This window comes from Balaenoptera borealis, assembly GCF_965194805.1.
Source record: "Balaenoptera borealis genome assembly, chromosome: 8".
In the NCBI taxonomy this organism is placed as follows: Eukaryota; Metazoa; Chordata; class Mammalia; order Artiodactyla; family Balaenopteridae; genus Balaenoptera; species Balaenoptera borealis.
Window position 1 is genome coordinate 109,956,521 of NC_138865.1, and position 17,721 is coordinate 109,974,241.

General features: G+C 41.5%; 1 protein-coding gene across 3 annotated transcripts in view; it reads right to left on the reverse strand.

Moving 5' to 3' along the window:
- TTLL11 (tubulin tyrosine ligase like 11) overlaps positions 1–17,721 on the reverse strand; it is a 257,240-nt gene that overhangs the window by 183,905 nt on the left and 55,614 nt on the right. For all 3 annotated transcript variants that reach the window (XM_082402239.1, XM_082402238.1, XM_082402241.1), the window contains 2 exons: positions 14,878–14,974; positions 8,044–8,177 (listed from right to left, as the gene is read on the reverse strand). In XM_082402239.1, the coding sequence (XP_082258365.1) occupies positions 8,044–8,177; positions 14,878–14,974 (231 nt within the window). The remainder of the gene's footprint in view (positions 1–8,043; positions 8,178–14,877; positions 14,975–17,721) is intronic.

Genomic DNA, 17,721 nt, shown 5'->3' on the forward strand with positions numbered 1-17,721 from the left:
TGCACCCAACATAGGAGCACCTCAATACATAAGGCAACTGCTAACAGCTATAAACGAGGAAATCAACAGTAACACAATAATAGTGGGGACTTTAACACCTCACTTACACCAATGGACAGATCACCCAAAATGAAAATAAATAAGGAAATGGAAGCTTTAAATGACACAACAGACCAGATAGATTTAATTGATATTTATAGGACATTCCATCCAAAAACAGCAGATTACACTTTCTTCTCAAGTGCACACGGAACATTCTCCAGGATAGATCACATCTTGGGTCACAAATCAAGCCTCAGTAAATTTAAGAAAATTGAAATCATATCAAGCATCTTTTCTGACCACAACGCTATGAGATTAGAAATGAATTACAGGGAAAAAAAATTTAAAAACACAAACACATGGAAGCTAAACAATACATTACTAAATAACCAAGAGATCACTGAAGAAATCAAAGAGGAAATCAAAAAATACCTAGAGACAAATGACAATGAAAACACGACGATCCAAAACCTATCGGATGCAGCAAAAGCAGTTCTAAGAGGGAAGTTTACAGCTATACAAGCCTACCTCAAGAAACACGAAAAATCTCAAATAAACAGCTTAACCTTACACCTAAAGGAACTAGAGAAAGAAGAACAAACAAAACCCAAAGTTAGCAGAAGGAAAGAAATCATAAAGATCAGAGCAGAAATAAATGAAATAGAAACAAAGAAAACAATAGCAAAGATCAATAAAACTAAAAGCTGGTTCTTTGAGAAGATTAAATTGATAAACCATTAGCCAGATTCATCAAGAAAAAGAGGGAGAGGACTCAAATAAATAAAATTAGAAATGAAAAAGAAGTTATAACAGACACCACAGAAATACAAAGCATCCTAAGAGACTACTGCAAGCAACTGTATGCCAATAAAATGGACAACCTGGAAGAAGTGAACAAATTCTTAGAAAGGTATAACCTTCCAAGGCTGAACCAGGAAGAAATAGAAAATATGAACAGACCAATCTCAAGTAATGAAATTGAAACTGTGATTACAAATCTTCCAACAAACAAAAGTCCAGGACCAGATGGCTTCACAGGTGAATTCTATCAAACATTTAGAGAAGAGCTAACACCTATCCTTCTCAAACCCTTTAAAAAAATTGAGGAGGAAGGAACACTCCCAAACTCACTCTATGAGGCCACCATCACCCTGATACCAAAACCAGACAAAGAAACTACAAAAAAAGAAAATTACAGACCAATATCACTGATGAATATAGATGCAAAAATTCTCAACAAAATACTAGCAAACAGAATCCAACAGCACATTAAAAGGATCATACACCATGATCAAGTGGGAGTTATGCCAAGGATGCAAGGATTCTTCAATATACGCAAATCAATCAATCTGATACACCATATTAACAAATTGAAGAATAAAACCCATATGATCATCTCAATAGATGCAGAAAAAGCTTTTGACAAAATTCAACACCTGTTTATGATAAAAACTCTCCAGAAAGTGGGCATAGAGGGAACCTACCTAACATAATAAAGGCCATATATGACAAACCCACAGCAAACATCATTCTCAATGGTGAAAAACTGAAAGCATTTCCTCTAAGATCAGGAACAAGGCAAGGATGTCCACTCTCACCACTGTTATTCAACATAGTTTTGGAAGTCCTAGCCACGGCAATCAGAGAAGAAAAAGAAATAAAAGGAATACAAATTGGAAAAGAAGAAGTAAAACTGTCAGTGTTTGCAGATGACATGATACTATACATAGAGAATCCTAAAGATGCTACCAGAAAACTACTAGAGCTAATCAATGAATCTGGTGAAGTTGCAGGATACAAAATTAATGCACAGAAATCTCTTGCAGGGCTTCCCTGGTGGCGCAGTGGTTGAGAATCTGCCTGCTAATGCAGGGCACATGGGTTCGAGCCCTGGTCTGGGAAGATCCCACATGCCGCGGAGCAACTAGGCCCGTGAGCCACAACTACTGAGCCTGCGCGTCTGGAGCCTGTGCTCCGCAACAGGAGAGGCCGCGATAGTGAGAGGCCCGCGCACCGCAATGAAGAGTGGCCCCCGCTTGCCACAACTGGAGGAAGCCCTCGCACAGAAACGAACACCCAACACAGCCAAAAATAAATAAATTAATTAATTAAAAAAAAAAAAAAAAGAAATCTCTTGCATTCCTATACACTAATGATGAAAAATCTGAAAGGGAAATTAAGGAAACCCTCCCATTTACCATTGCAACAAAAAGAATAAAATACCTAGGAATAAACCTACCTAGGGAGACAAAAGACCTGTATGCAGAAAACTATAAGACACTGATGAAAGAAATTAAAGATGATACCAACAGATGGAGAGATATACCATGTTCTTGGATTGGAAGAATCAATATTGTGAAAATTACTATACTACCCAAAGCAATCTACAGATTCAATGCAATCCTTATCAAGTTACCAATGGCATTTTTTACGGAACTAGAACAAAAAATCTTAAAATTTGTATGGAGACACAAAAGACCCCGAATAGCCAAAGCAGTCTTGAGGGAAAAAAAAAATGGAGCTGGAGGAATCAGACTCCCTGACTTCAGACTATACTACAAAGCTACAGTAATCAAGACAATATGGTACTGGCACAAAAACAGAAACATAGATCAATGGAACAAGATAGAAAGCCCAGAGATAAACCCACGCACCTATGGTCAACTAATCTATGATAAAGGAGGCAAGGATATACAATGGAGAAAAGACAGTCTCTTCAATAAGTGGTGCTGGGAAAACTGGACAGCTACATGTAAAAGAATGAAATTAGAACACTCCCTAACACCATACACAAAAATAAACTCAAAATGGATTAGAGACCTAAATGTAAGACCGGACACTATAAAACTCTTAGAGGAAAACATAGTAAAAACACTCTTTGACATAAATCACAGCAAGATCTTTTTAGATCCACCTCCTAGAGTAATGGAAATAACAACAAAAATAAACAAATGGGACCTAATGAAACTTCAAAGCTTTTGCACAGCAAAGGAAACCATAAACAAGACGAAGAGACAACCCTCAGAATGGGAGAAAATATTTGCAAACGAATCAACGGGCAAAGGATTAATCTCCAAAATATATAAACAGCTCATGCTGCTCAATATTTAAAAAACAAACAACCCAATCAAAAAATGGGCAGAAGACCTAAATAGACATTTCTCCAAAGAAGACATACAGATGGCCAAGAAGCACATGAAAAGCTGCTCAACATCACTAATTATTAGAGAAATGAAAATCAAAACTACAATGAGGTATCACCTCACACCAGTTAGAATGGGCATCATCAGAAAATCTACAAACAACAAATGCTGGAGAGGGTGTGGAGAAAAGGGAACCCTCTTGCACTGTTGGTGGGAATGTAAATTGATACAGCCACTATGGAGAACAGTATGGATGTTCCTTAGAAAACTAAAAATAGAATTACCATATGATCCAGCAATCCCACTACTGGGCATATACCCAGAGAAAACGATAATTCAAAAAGACACATGCACCCCAATGTTCATTGCAGCACTATTTACAATAGTCAGGTCATGGAAGCAACCTAAATGCCCATCAACAGACAAATGGGTAAGGAAGATGTGGTACATATATACAATGGAATATTACTCAGCCATAAAAAGGAACGAAATTGTGTCATTTGTGGAGACGTGGATGGATCTGGAGACTGTCATACAGAGTGAAGTAAGTCAGAAAGAGAAAAACAAATATTGTATATTAACGCATATATGTGGAACCTAGAAAAATGGTACAGATGAATCGGTTTGCAGGGCAGAAGTTGAGACACAGATGTAGAGAACAAACGTGTGGCCACCAAGGGGGGAAAGTGGCAGGGGGTTGGTGGTGGTGGTGTGATGAATTGGGCGATTGGGATTGACATGTATACACTGATGTGTATAAAATGGATGACTAACAAGAACCTGCTGTATAAAAAAATAAATAAAATAAAATTCAAAAAAAATAAAAATAAATAAATAAAATTCACAAGGCAGATCAAAAGACTCTAATGGCCAAGACAACTTTGAAAAAGGAGAGCAAAGTTGGAGGACTTTCACTACATGATTTCAAGACTCCTTATAAAGCTGTAATAACAAAGACAGTGAAGTATTGGCATAAAGATTGACAAATATACGAATAGAATAGAGTAGAGAATTCAGAAATACACCCAACACATGTTTGAGCAACTGTTTTCAACATAAGTGCAAAGGCAATGGGGAGAAAGGTTAGTATTCTCATCAAACATTTCTGAAGCTATTTGATATCTCATGTAAAACAAACAAACAAGAAAAAGTGAATCCATACCTCACAGTATATTAAAAAACTAACTCAAAACAAATCATAGACCTAGACTTAAAGCTATAAACTTGGAGGCAAAAACATAAGAGAACATCTTTGTGAACTTGGGTTAGGTAAAGATTCCTGATATATGACACCAAAAGCATGATCCGTATAAGAACAAATCAATTAACTGATCCATCAGAATTTAGAACTTGCTCTTCAAAAGATACTGTTGAAAGGATGAAAAGACAAGGCACAAACTGGGAGAAAATATTTGCAATGGGTATATCTGATGAATACATGTGTTCAAAATATATAAAGAACTCTCAGAACTCAACAACAAAAATAACTCAATTTTTTAAATGGGTGAAAGATGTGAATAGATATTTCATCAAAGAATATATTTGGATGGCAAATAAGCACATAAACAATTGCTCAACACCATTTTATAAAAATAAATTTATTTATTTATTTATTTATTTTTGGCTGCATTGGGTCTTCATTACTTTGTGTGGGCTTTCTCTAGTTGCAGCAAGCAGGGGCTACTCTTCGTTGCAGTTCCCAGGCTTCTCATTGTGGTGGCTTCTCTTGTTGCGGAGCACGGGCTCTAGGCATGCTGGCTTCAGTAGCTGCGGCACGCGGGCTTCAGTAGTTGTGGTGCACAGGCTTAGTTGCTCTGCGGCATGTAGGATCTTACCGGCCCAGGGCTCGAACCCATGTCCCCTGCACTGGCAGGCGGATTCTTAACCACTGCGCCACCAGGGAAGCCCAACATCATTAATAATTAGGAAAGGGCTTCCCTGGTGGCGCAGTGGTTGAGAATCTGCCTGCCAATGCAGGGGCACGGGTTCGAGCCCTGGTCTGGGAAGATCCCATATGCCGCGGAGCAACTAGGCCCGTGAGCCACAATTACTGAGCCTGCGCGTCTGGAGCCTGTGCTCCGCAACAAGAGAGGCCACGATAATGAGAGGCCCACGCACCGCGATGAAGAGTGGCCCCCACTTGCCACAACTAGAGAAAGCCCTCGCACAGAAACGAAGACCCAACACAGCCATAAATAATAAATAAATAAATAAAATAAAATAAAAGACAAAAAGTGTAGTTCCCAGAGGCTCTCATTATAAAAAAAATAAAAAATAATTAAAAAAAAATAATAATAATTAGGAAAATACAAATTAAAACCAATGAGAAACCACTACACACCTGTCAGAATGGCTAAAATTAAAAAGACTGACTATAACCAAGAGTCAGCAAGGATGTGGAAGAACTAGAATGGTCACAGTTGCTGATGGGAATACAAAATGGCACAACCCACTTTGGAAAACTATTGGTACTTTCTTTAAAATTAAATGGACACCTACTATATGATCCAGACATTCTATTCCTATGCATTTACTCAAGAGAAATGAAAACATATGTTCACACAAAGACTTATACATGAATGTTCATATTATCTTTATTTGTAACAGCTAAAAACTGGAATCAATCCAAATGTCCAGCAGCAATTGAAGGTATAAGCAAACTGTGGTAAATACATTTAATGGAACACTCCTTAGTAATAAGAAGGACTGAATTATTTATGAAACAATACGGCCGAATCTCAAAACATGTTGAGTGAAAGAAGCCAGACCCCTCCCACCCCCAACACACCCAGAAAAGTATCTGCTGTATGATTCCGTTTATATAAAATTCTAGAAAGTGTAAACTAATCTTGACTGAAAACACATCCACAGTTGCCTGGCAGTGGAAGGTAGAGGGCAGGGAGGAGAGGAACAAAAGGATTATAAATGGACATGAGGAAACATTGCGGGTGATGGATATGTCCCTTATGTTCGTTGTGATGATGGTTCTATGGGTTTTTATATATATATCAAAACATAGCAAGCTGCAAAGTTTAAATATTTGCAGTTTAACTGTACCTTAGTTAAAGCTGTTTTTTAAAAAAATTATGAGACAAATAGGCTATCTGCATAGTCTCAAAATATCTCCCCACAAGATACTTAACGATTACAAAGGGAAAAGTAGTAACTTTATAGTCGAGAAACCTAGCAGACACTACCTGAACTAAGTGATCAATATTAACATCACCGGAATTAAGACATCTTGACATCATGTATCTCTCCTGATATGCTGCACTGAGAAGGTCACAGAATCACTTTTGTGGTATTCTACCAAAAATGTGTAATCTGAATTTAATCATGAGAAAAATCAGACAGAACCAAGTTGAGGGACACTCTTAAAGAAATAACTGGTCAGTACTCTTCAAAAGAATCAAGGTCATGAAAGACAAAGACAGACTGAGGAACTGTTACAGCTCAGAGGAGACTAAGGAGAAATAAAAACTAAAGGCAATGAGGGAATATGGGGTGGATGCTGTACCAGAAAAAGGTCATTAGTAGGACAACAGGAAAAATGCAAACAAGGTGTGTAGATTATTTAGTAATACTATATCAATGTTAATTTCCCAGTTTCAGTAATTATACAAGATGTTGATATTAGGAGAAGCTAGATGAAGGGTGTATGACCTGCATATGAATAGTCATGGCAGCTTTATTTATAATATCCTCAAACTGGAAATAACCCAGATGTCCATCCATTGGTGAATGGATAAATAAGTTGGGGTATATTCATAATGGAACACTATTCAGCAATAAAAATACAAACGTCTGACACAACAAACACGGATGAAGCTCAAAAACATAATTCTCAAAAAAAAAAAGACTCAAGAGAGTACATACTGTATGATTCCATTTATATGAATTTCTTGAACAGGCAGAACTAATCTATAACGAGAATGCAGATCAGCAGTTGCCTGGGCTGGGGGTTGTGAGGCATGATGGCAAAAAGGCACAGAGGAACTTTTGGGGACGAGAGCAATGCTCTTCTCACTTATCTGATTTTGAAGACACAGTTGGTATCTATCTCGTTTAAACTCAGTCTTGCAGAATACTTAAATATAGAGCTGTAGAAATGGGACGGAAAGTTATTCCACGTAGCGACAGTGGCGTGAGCAAAGCCACAGAAGTGGGAGATTGAGGGGTGAGTATAGGGACCAGCCGATCGTTTATTTTTTTTTAATTAACTGTGCTCATAATTTGCATACAACAAAATGCACCCATTTCAAGTCGATAATTTGAAGAATTTTAAGAAATGTATACAGACCCATGTGACCACCATTCCATAGAGAGCTTCCTTTTCAAAATTACCACTTCAAGCTGTTTTTGTTTACTGTTTGGATATGGAATGGGTCGTTTGAAAATTGATTCTGGAACAAATTTAAACCAGGACACTTAAAAGGTTTCCCCCTCAGTTTGTCAGACCTACTCACTGGTCTTGAATGAGAGCCCAACCTCCCACATTTCATGCCACGAGATGCCAGGGAGACCACACCAGTCTGCGTGTGGACTCAACAGTCTGCTCCAGCTCTGACTCCCTGGCTCTGAAGACGCCCTGACCCCATGATCTAGCTCCTGATGCCATCCTCAGGCCTGTCTCCTGGTGTCAGGACCCACTTCTTCAGTTTACCTGCCTGTCATCCTACCCGTTCAACTCTGCAAGCTGCCATGATCGCGGCAACATCTGCTGTGTCCTGTTAAGACACCCCCTAAACCAGTCTCAGCTTCCTGGGGACCCCTTGCCCCAGCTCCCAGCACACAGGATCCAGGACCAAGTTGCAACCATCATAGAATTCAAGGGTCATGGGGACGGAGTGCCACCTACCTGAGCCACAAAGAGCTGGAACTCGTCAGGCAGAATCCATGAGCGAGGGTAGAAGTTGTACTCCTCAGGAAAGAGATTCTGCATGATTCTTACTGCTCTGCTCAGAGTAATTTTACGCACCATCTCCGTCATGCCTGGGGAGAAGAGAAGTTGTGAGGTTTTAACAACAGTGGGCCACTAGCTATAAAACAGCCATTACTGGGGACTTTTAAAACCACCCACCTGACATATTCACTTTTTCAGACAGGATTTTAAAAAAAGGTCTGAGTGGTTCCCCACAGCAGTGATTCATGGTTTGGAAAGACCTAGCAAATTAATGAAAAACTTGGAATAGATGGATATTTTTTTCTCATAAAAATGAAGCATCAATTTAAAAGAATGAGTTTCCACCTAGTTTATTATTCCACTCTTTGTCAGCCCCCTAGATAACAAATAAAGAGAAGAATTTATATCTTGCACTTAAAACTTAATATCCTCTCTAATTCTGGGCCACCACATATACCTCTGGGATTCCTTCCATCTTATACCCTGGAGAATATTAACTCGTGGACTCTGGTTACATTATGAGAAGCTTAATTAAGTTGCTTTGTTTTAATCTTTCATGAGTATTAAAGGTATAAAACAGAAAAATACACACCTTTCAGCAGAACATCTGTCTCCTTGAAATAAGGACACGAAGCGGAGAGGTTAGCACAGCATAATTTATAGTTTAAGGGGAAAAAATGGAATCTGTAGGAGTTCTTCAGTTATGAGTACTGAAACTGACATTGATCAGATCTCATTAATTTGCCCAGAGGGGATGGAAATGTCTCACTTATAAAACATTTTAAAAGAAGGGTAGTTTTTTTTCCTTGTCACATCTTTAGAAATGCTGACAAGAAAAGAAACGGAGTATATATCTTAGCAAATTTTAGGCAAATAGGTAAAAATTATTTAAAATTTTAGCATGCTTATTTCTTAAGGCAAATATCACTGCTCAAAAAAATGGAGACTAAAAATGGGCTTCACCCTGAAAGGGGCTACACAGTTCCATCAATAACTAGAAATTTGCTAGCAAAGTCATTTTTAATAGAAAGTACAAAGTTCCATGTCAGCTTGGCATGTCCAAATTACTGCATTGCAAATGGGCAAAGTCAGAATGCATGAGGTTTCTCTAAACTACATTCAGGAAGCAAAGGGTGAACATTGAGAATGAAGGTTTTAATAATCTACTTCTTGCTTCCCTCAGCATATTAAAAAGAGCAATAAAAATCTAAAAGATGGCAACTTCAAGATGTCAGTGCCTAGGTTCTTAGTTCTTGTTTAGAAGGAGATAGAGAAGGATTAAATAAGAAATAAAGGAGCTTTAAAGGCACTAATAAACTGTGCTCTAACACAGCTTCTCCGATATTAGAGAAAACTCACTGAGGACGCTCTCCCGAACTTCCCAAGAAATCAGTATGAGTCCGGAAAATTAGAGCTATTTCCTTTTATTCCCCCATGAAATTAGAATTTTTGAGTTATAAACACTAGAGCTGAAGTACACGAAATTCCAACTTCTTTGGAAACGTTTTAGTTGTATTTCACATTTTAGTTATAGTATTAAACTAAAAACCTGCTTAACTGACTGCAACACAGCACCTTACAGCAAATACGTGATGTCCCCTGGCCAAACAGTGTTGTGGTATTGTCCGAGTTTTAATGGCAATGTGACAGGAGAAGGTTTGCTTTCAGAAATCCCTCGGCAGGTCACAAGGACACACATAACACACATAGGAGTGCTGTGAGTACAGGAGTGTGGTTCGAATGCTCCAGAGAAGGTTTGTGAAAACCAATGTCCAGCAAATGGAGTAAGTATTCATTTTAAATCTGCGATGGCTCCTTTTGTCATGTGGGTCACCAGCCCCTACACCGGCTAACAGATCTGTCTCTGAGTTTACATCTGCGTCTGTCTCCAGATAGTTCTCTACAAAAACCAGCCAACTTAAGAAGCATCCCTTCAAGCCAGTGGCTACTTTTCCCACATGCTTCTGAGCCACAGGCTGTAGACGGCTCACCCTGAACCCTGCCGCAATGCCTGTCTCTGGAAGGCAGCAGTGTCAACCTCCCTCAATCCACTTTTACTGACACCTTTGTTCCTCCGCCATCTTTAAGCTGCAGGGGAAAGCATCTCTGAGCCCTCACGAGCCCCCATGTGGTAGCTGCTAGCATCCGTGCCTCTGGCAGGGGCTCAGAGACAGATGTGGGCTCTGTCATCTCTCAGTAAGATGCAGACAAGAGTAGCTGCGCCAGAGCATATGCTTCCAGAGTAGATCTGTAAAGAGGGAGGTCACTGTCAGGCCATGCTGGCTCCAGACTCTGCCTCCCTTCTCCCAGCAGCTGCAGCACGTGACCCCTCCCTGTGACCCCTGTCCCAGGCTCTGGGACCCATTCTGACCTGAGGTAGAAGCTCTAGGTCCAACCATTAGCTCCCCTTTGGGGAGCTTGGACCCTTTCTTTGTAGTCCAGTTAGATAAGGAGGATTTTAACTACTTCTCTGAGGCTCTGTTGCCTGTCCCCAAAGTTTGGTCACCGGTCCTTGGCTCCTGGTGCCTGAGTGGCTGCCTCAGCGATGCCTTTGCCCTGCAGTCTCCGATGTTCCTCCTCTGTTCCCCCTAAGCCTCCCCTGCAAGGGCTGGAGTCCTCCTGTGACTTGAGCCCAGTGGCTGGGCTCCTGCTATACTAACAGTTTCTTTTGAGGCTGACTGTCTACCTGCACCTCTCAAGAAGGTCTGTTCCTAGATGTCCCTATTGTGGCCGTTCCCCTATCGGTTGGGAAAAACCCCTAACTCAGGCTGGAGCTTCTCACCCAAGAGCTTGCCTCCTGCCACTACTTCTGGGCCTGGGTTCTTCTGTCTGCCTCACTGGAGCCCCAAGGCCTCGGGTGGTCTCGGCCCATTGGAGTTACGCAGGAGTCTGATCCTCAGGTTTGCCCACACAGGCCTACTTAACCCAATTTAAGACAAAACAAAACAAATTAAACACAATCTGAGCTATGTTGAGAGTGCTATTCAATCCAAGTCTCATTTATAACAATAATTCTTGGCAAAAACACATTAAAACCACCAAACAACAAGCAAACATTGATACTTTCAGATCCTGGATACTGCAGTGGCCTCTTAGCTGTTTCCTCTCTCAGCCTTTCCACCCCAAACCCCCCACCTGCACCCCTGCCTCCAATGCATCCCCTCTGGCAGATCTTTCCAAACTGCAGGCTGGGCCACGTCACTCTCTAGCTTAGAAATTTCTCAGTGGCTCCCGGTGAACTTTGGGCCCTGCCTTTCACCTCTCCACTGCCCTATCAAACTTGACCCTTTCTAACTAGCGTGGGCCACGTGCCCTTTGCTGAACAAGCAACGTGCAAAGCATTCCATGTCTTTGCACCCCCTCTGCTCCCTTGATTTGCATGGGGGACAGGCCCATCTATCCCTGGAGGCTCAGTTCACATTCAATCCTCTTTTCCAGGATCTCTCGCCCTGCCTGCCCCCCAAGCAAATCTGGGTTAGGTCATGTGCCCTTGATCCAAATTCTCACAGCATCCCAAGCTTACTCTGGCATGGCGCTTATTTTGTATTTGACTTCTCTCTTTACGTGCTTTTCTCCTTGTTTTTGTATCCCTAGCCCAGACCAGTGCTTGGCAGATGGCTGTCCCCAGAGATCCCTCCCTGGAGCCCCCTCCTCCTCTGACAAAGTCCCCTCCTCAGGGTGGGCTCTCAGGCACCACCCGCCACGTGTTGCCATACATCTCAGACCCAGAAACTCAGCAAAAAAATAGTTGCTTGCAAAGCTGAGAATTGACGGTTCTAGGCTTTCTTAAGGCAAAGACATATCTAAATCAGATTATTTTTAGTGAAAGTCTTAATTCATCAGTTAAGATATAATAACATATCTTGAAGGAAATTGCCCATAGAAAAGTGGCTAAAATCTAATGTGCTGACACGAACGAAATAAATTACTTCCATATGTGTATCCAAAAGTTTTCAGTTTATTCAGCATGTGAAGTGTTTATCCTTGCCTGGCACGTCCACTAGAACTTGCTCTAAGTAATACACAATGCATACAAAATGCATCTTCAGAATAATGGGATATATCAGAGACAGAAGATAAGCATGGACGCCAACTGGAGCCAAAGGACAGACCATTCTGGAATCACCCCATCGCTAAGGATTGTTGTCTTTCACAGGGCAAAGGGTGTGGCGGCCCTGGTCCACTGCCTAGAGGCCTGCTTTGTCATTGGAGCTAATTAATTGCTGTTAGTAAAGTGGAAAATTGTACATACCTACCACTGGCACATGGAATATGAGATGGGGCAAACGTGCTTCTTTAGAATGAATATTCTTATATCACCTTTAATGAAACTAGTCCTTTGAGTGTATTTTTTTCTGTATTTCTATTTGCGTCCCAAGTGTAGAGCTATAGCGACTCCTTTCCTACTCTCGGCCATCAGATGAGGCGTGAGCAAATGGGGAACATGTCAGTGAAGCCTCATTCGATCATTCATGTCTTGGGAACTCTGTCCATATTCAAAGAGTTGTTCTCTTCCAAATTATGTTCTCCCAATATCCCAATAAGTCCTTTTAGTGGCATCAAACGTCATCTTTTATGAGCAGCAAGACAAAGAAAATAATAGCTATTCCATTAAACTGTGCAAGAACCCTGGCTGCAAGAGTCCTCCTTGTTCTCTGACAAAACACTTTCTCCTCTAAGAACCAATCTGAACTTGGGTTAATTTTCTAGCTCTGTTCCCCAGGAAACCACTAAAGGGAGAAAGTTAGCTGTGTGACTAGACAACAAAGCATATGGTTAAAATGATCCCTTATTGGCATCTTGCATAAATACCTGGTAGGAAGCCACAGCTCTGGGCTTTCCTGAGTGTAGGGAATCTTGTAATTTAGCATGACCTTGGTGGGGACCCTGGAAGCTGTGCTGTGGAGGAGCTATGTGAGCTATTGGCTCCTACAGGGTTTCTAAGTCAAGGTAGACCCACATCCACCAACGTGGATCTTGTCTCTTTGCACCTGAGCTTTCACTTGAGGAGCCAAAGACTAGCTCTGGAACCCTTGCCATGACGCCACTGAGAAGAAATGTATGACACTGACTGGCTGGCCAGCTGTGTTTCCTGTCCTGTATCCTTGTAAGTAAATCTGAGCCAAGTGGCCCATGGTGGTCTGTTTGCTTAGTTGAAAAACCCGCTAGTGGACATGGCATAACTTGCCAATGTATAACGTATGGATATTGGGTTTTCTGAGAGGTATTTTCTTAAAGACGTGGCATGGAATGCCAAAGAAAAAGAATAAGTTGATCCTCCTCTTAAAAATAAGCGTAAATGAAACAACTAGAGGAAACAACTACACTCTGGCTGCAACTACGTAAAAGTGATACATAAACATGGTTAAGGTTTGGGAGAAATTCTAGAAATATTCACCTTGTGGTTTTGTTAAATGAGGGATGGGATTCAGGGTGATGTGCTTTTTAAAAATTATATATTATTGTATCCTATATGGTTTGTGCCTGTTATGTTAAAACTTCTGAAAATAAGTGGGACCCCTTTGGCTGGGATCATACCCAGATTAACCAAATGTCCCCTTCTCCCTACACATGCCCACTTAACTTAACCACCCTCTTCACTTAGCCATTCAAAATAATGAATAGTAATCATGGCAGAAGAGGGTGGTAGAGATTAAAAGTAAAATGGAAAGGTATATGATAGGGGGGAGGCTGGGAGCGGAGTGAGGGGGCGTCTCAGAGTGTTGGCTGTGACACCTATGTGGCACCGAGCCCCCCTTGCAGTCTCACTAGACAATAGCCTCACTAGACAATAGTCTCACTAGACAATGCCTTCAGGTTAAAGGCAGAGGCTGTCCGCAGCTCCTGTTCCCAGTACGGAGACTGGTGTATTTCGATTTTTAAATGGTACCTGCAAATAGGATACTTAAAGAAAATGGAAGCTGCGAACCCCATTTCTGTGATACCGTCCCAGAATTTTAGTACGTCTGTTTTCCGTCTCCTGAAAATTAAATAGAAAATGAAATGGTCTATTTTATTTGTTTGTTTATTATTTTAGTGCAACATGCTGCTTTTATTAATGTTAGACTAACTCTGTAGGGGAAACAGTTCATTTTATTGCTTTCAGGTCCTGCTTTCTCCTTTCCCTCCAATGGGCATCATACTAGGGCTGCCTCCAATTTGCCATCAGTAGGTGAGACAGCAGTTACGGAGGGCCTCGGGTGTGTCTGGGAGGACTGCAGGAGCCGTGGGAACATCCAGAAGTGCAGGAGGCACGGCCCCTCCCAGGAGCTCACTGTCTACCTGGGCAAGCCGCACACGTAGACGTATTCAGAGTGCACATTCACTGAGTCATTGAAATGTTCCAGAAACTATGGTGAGTGCTATAGTTTTTTTTTGGTCTATTTTTTTTTTTGGTCTATTTTTTTTTTTGGTCTATTTTTTTTTTTTTTGCCTTTTGAGAATGCTCTTTTTTTTTTTTTTTTCCTTTTGAGAATATAGTCCCCTCATGACACCCCCATATCATATCTGAAATGCAAAAGGTGAAAGTCATGTTCTTCCGCGGGTGGAATTAGACCGGAAGAGCCTGTCTTTTTACGTTTTGGAACCTCCAGTCTTTAAACCCTTGGTGGGTCAAGTCCTGATCACCTTGCCTCCCAAGGTCACGGCACTGAGGCAGCGTGTAGGCAGTCATTCCCAATTAAGAGCCCTCCAGTTTGATGTCAAAACACTGTCGTGTTTTTGCCGAAGAGCGTACCCTGAGGCTCAGCCCTGGAAACATTTTTAAATGCCAACAATAACAGCGGATACCTGGAAACTTGTTCACTAGACCGGAGAATATGTCACTGTCGTGAAATGAAACTCCATGCCAGTAGATGTCACAAGGCAAGCGTCGGCCAAATGGGAACTAGAAGAAAGAGGGGAAATGTGATTAATGACGGGAACAAGAAGAGCAGCTCCGGCACCGAGGGTCTCTTCTGTACAAACTCCCAGCGGCCTGGCACACATCACATGACTTAATCCTCATAATAAGCATGTGAAGTTGCTGACCTTCTTTCCCAGGTTACAGGGGAAGAAACAGATTCATACGGGCTAAGTAACTGTCTCAGGGTCACAGCCACTGCGAGGCAGAGTTCTGATTCCACGTGGCGGGCACTATACTAGTGACCTTACAGGCACCCTTTTGTCAGAATCCTCATAACCATCCTAGAAAGCATGATGCTCATTTCACTGATGAGAAAATTGGGGCTGAGAGGGGTAATGTAACATGCCCAAGGCTGCACAGAGCTGGAAATGGGAAAAGTCAAGATCTGAATGCAGGGCTGAATTCCAAACCATACTTCTCTTTCTCTGAAAACCGCAACATTCAAACCAGTCCCCCCAAAACGAGCTTTCACAATCTCTTTCTATATCTTTCTCTCTCTTCCTCTGTCTCTTGCACACACACACACACACACACACACACACACACACACATACGGTCCACAAGGGCAAGATATATTCCCCAGTGCCTAAAACGGTTCCTGGCATTCAACAAAGACTTTTTGAATGAATGAATGAACAAACCAGGAATGGTCCTCTGACTCACGATGAGATAACCAGATTCTCTCTTCCAGGAATATGGAAATCAGAGATGCCTGGAAGCCTCTGCCGGCCCTTGCACTGGAAGTGATCAAAAGCCAGAGCCCGGCAGCTGTGCTTGGCCGTGTGCACAGCCTGACAGAGAAGCAAAGGCAGCCAGTCTGCTGAGAGAGGAGAAAGGAGCAGGTGCAGAGAGAAAAGCAGAGATGAGGCCATGTGGCCCTGGCAACACAGACTGAGTGGCCTCAGTTCCCAGGGCTTCTAGGTCCTCGGCCCAGACCCTTCTGAGCCCGGCTGTCCCTTCTGTCCTTGGATCCTGTAAGGCAGCCTCATACCCATAGAATGCATCCCCTGTGCACAAGCTATAGGGTTTCAATTACTTGCAACCAGAAAATCCCTCGCTGAGACCAAAGGGCCTGCTCTTTCTACTGCATCTTGCTGCCTCTCAACAAGTTCTGCGTTTACACAATGTATTTTTTAAATGCGTAACTCAGATGACCCTCCTTAAGGGAAAAGAGTGAGGACACGTTAGTTCATATTTCGAACCTGCTTGTTAAGAGTCCAAATGAAGAGAAATGTCAACACATTAAATAAAATCATCCGATTTTTCCATCCTGAGACTATAGTTAATCAGAAATTTTATCTGCTCCAAGTTGAGAGGGCTAAGTTCCAGTGAGAGAACACAGCATTACCAACGAAATGGTGGTGACTCAATGCTTTCCAACGATTCCAAATTAAAATGAAGGCAAACAGACTCAAGGCCTTTAAATCATTCACATTATCTCAAAACTGTGCCAAAGTGAGACATATAGCACACAGTCTATTAGCATTAACAACTTCCATCTATAATTTATAGCACTTCACTCATTTTCTTTGCATCCAATGGACTGAAGTTATTAATTCAGTAGTCATAAATACAAAGAGATATAACATATGTTGTTTTCTTCCAGCTATTAAGTGCTAATACAGAGGAGGGAAAAATAACTTAACCAGGGAGGTTCCTCTAAAAAGCAGACTATCCAAGCAAAGTTTACTAAGATCCAAGTGGCTTTGTTGCCCACACTGCAGGAGCAACACCTGCTCCATGTCAGTGGATCACCGAGGACTCTTTATCACACTTATGATCGCCTTGCAATTCTTGGCACTTTCATGATTCCTAAATCAACCTTTCATTCAGAGCCCTTAGCTCATTCAGTTTTGAGAAACTATCTTTTCCTAAATCAATTTATTCAGTAATTTCTTTGTGCCAGGCACTGTGCTAGGTACTGAGAACACAGAGAAACACAATTTTAAGTAGGTCCCAGGACCTCATAATCCCACGTCTTTTTAAGATCTTTTTAAAAACTGCTTAAACAGCTAACATCATGCTCAACGGTGAAAAACTGAAAGCTTTTCCTCTAATATCAGGAAAGAGACAAGGATACTCACTTTTGCCACTTCTCTGCAACACAGTATTGGAAGTTCTAGCCAGAGCAATAGGCAAGAAAAAGAAGTAAGAAGCATCCAAGTTGGAAAGGAAGAAGCAAAATTATGTTTGCAGATGACATGATCTTATATGTAGAAAATCCTAAAGATTACACACACACACACACAAACTCTTAGAAATAATAAATGAATTCAGAAAAATTGCTGAATACAAAATCAATACAGAAAAATCAGTTATTTTTCTATATATTGACCATGAACAGTCCAAAAAGGAAATTAAGAAAACAATTCAATTTACAATAGCATCAAAAAGAATAAAATACTTAGGAATTAACCAAGGAGGCAAAGACTTGTACACTGAAAATTACAAAATGATGCTGAAAGAAATGAAAGACACAGGGCTTCCCTGGTGGCGCAGTGGTTAAGAATCCGCCTGCCAATGCAGGGGACAAGGGTTCAAGCCCTGGTCTGGGAAGTTCCCACATGCCGCGGAGCAATGAAGCCTGTGCGCCACAACTACTGAGCCTGCGCTCTAGAGCCCAAAAGCCACAACTACTGAGTCCTCGTGCCCCAACTACTGAAGCCCGCGCGCCTAGAGCCCGTGCTCCGCAACAAGAGAAGCCACCGCAATGAGAAGCCCGCGCACCG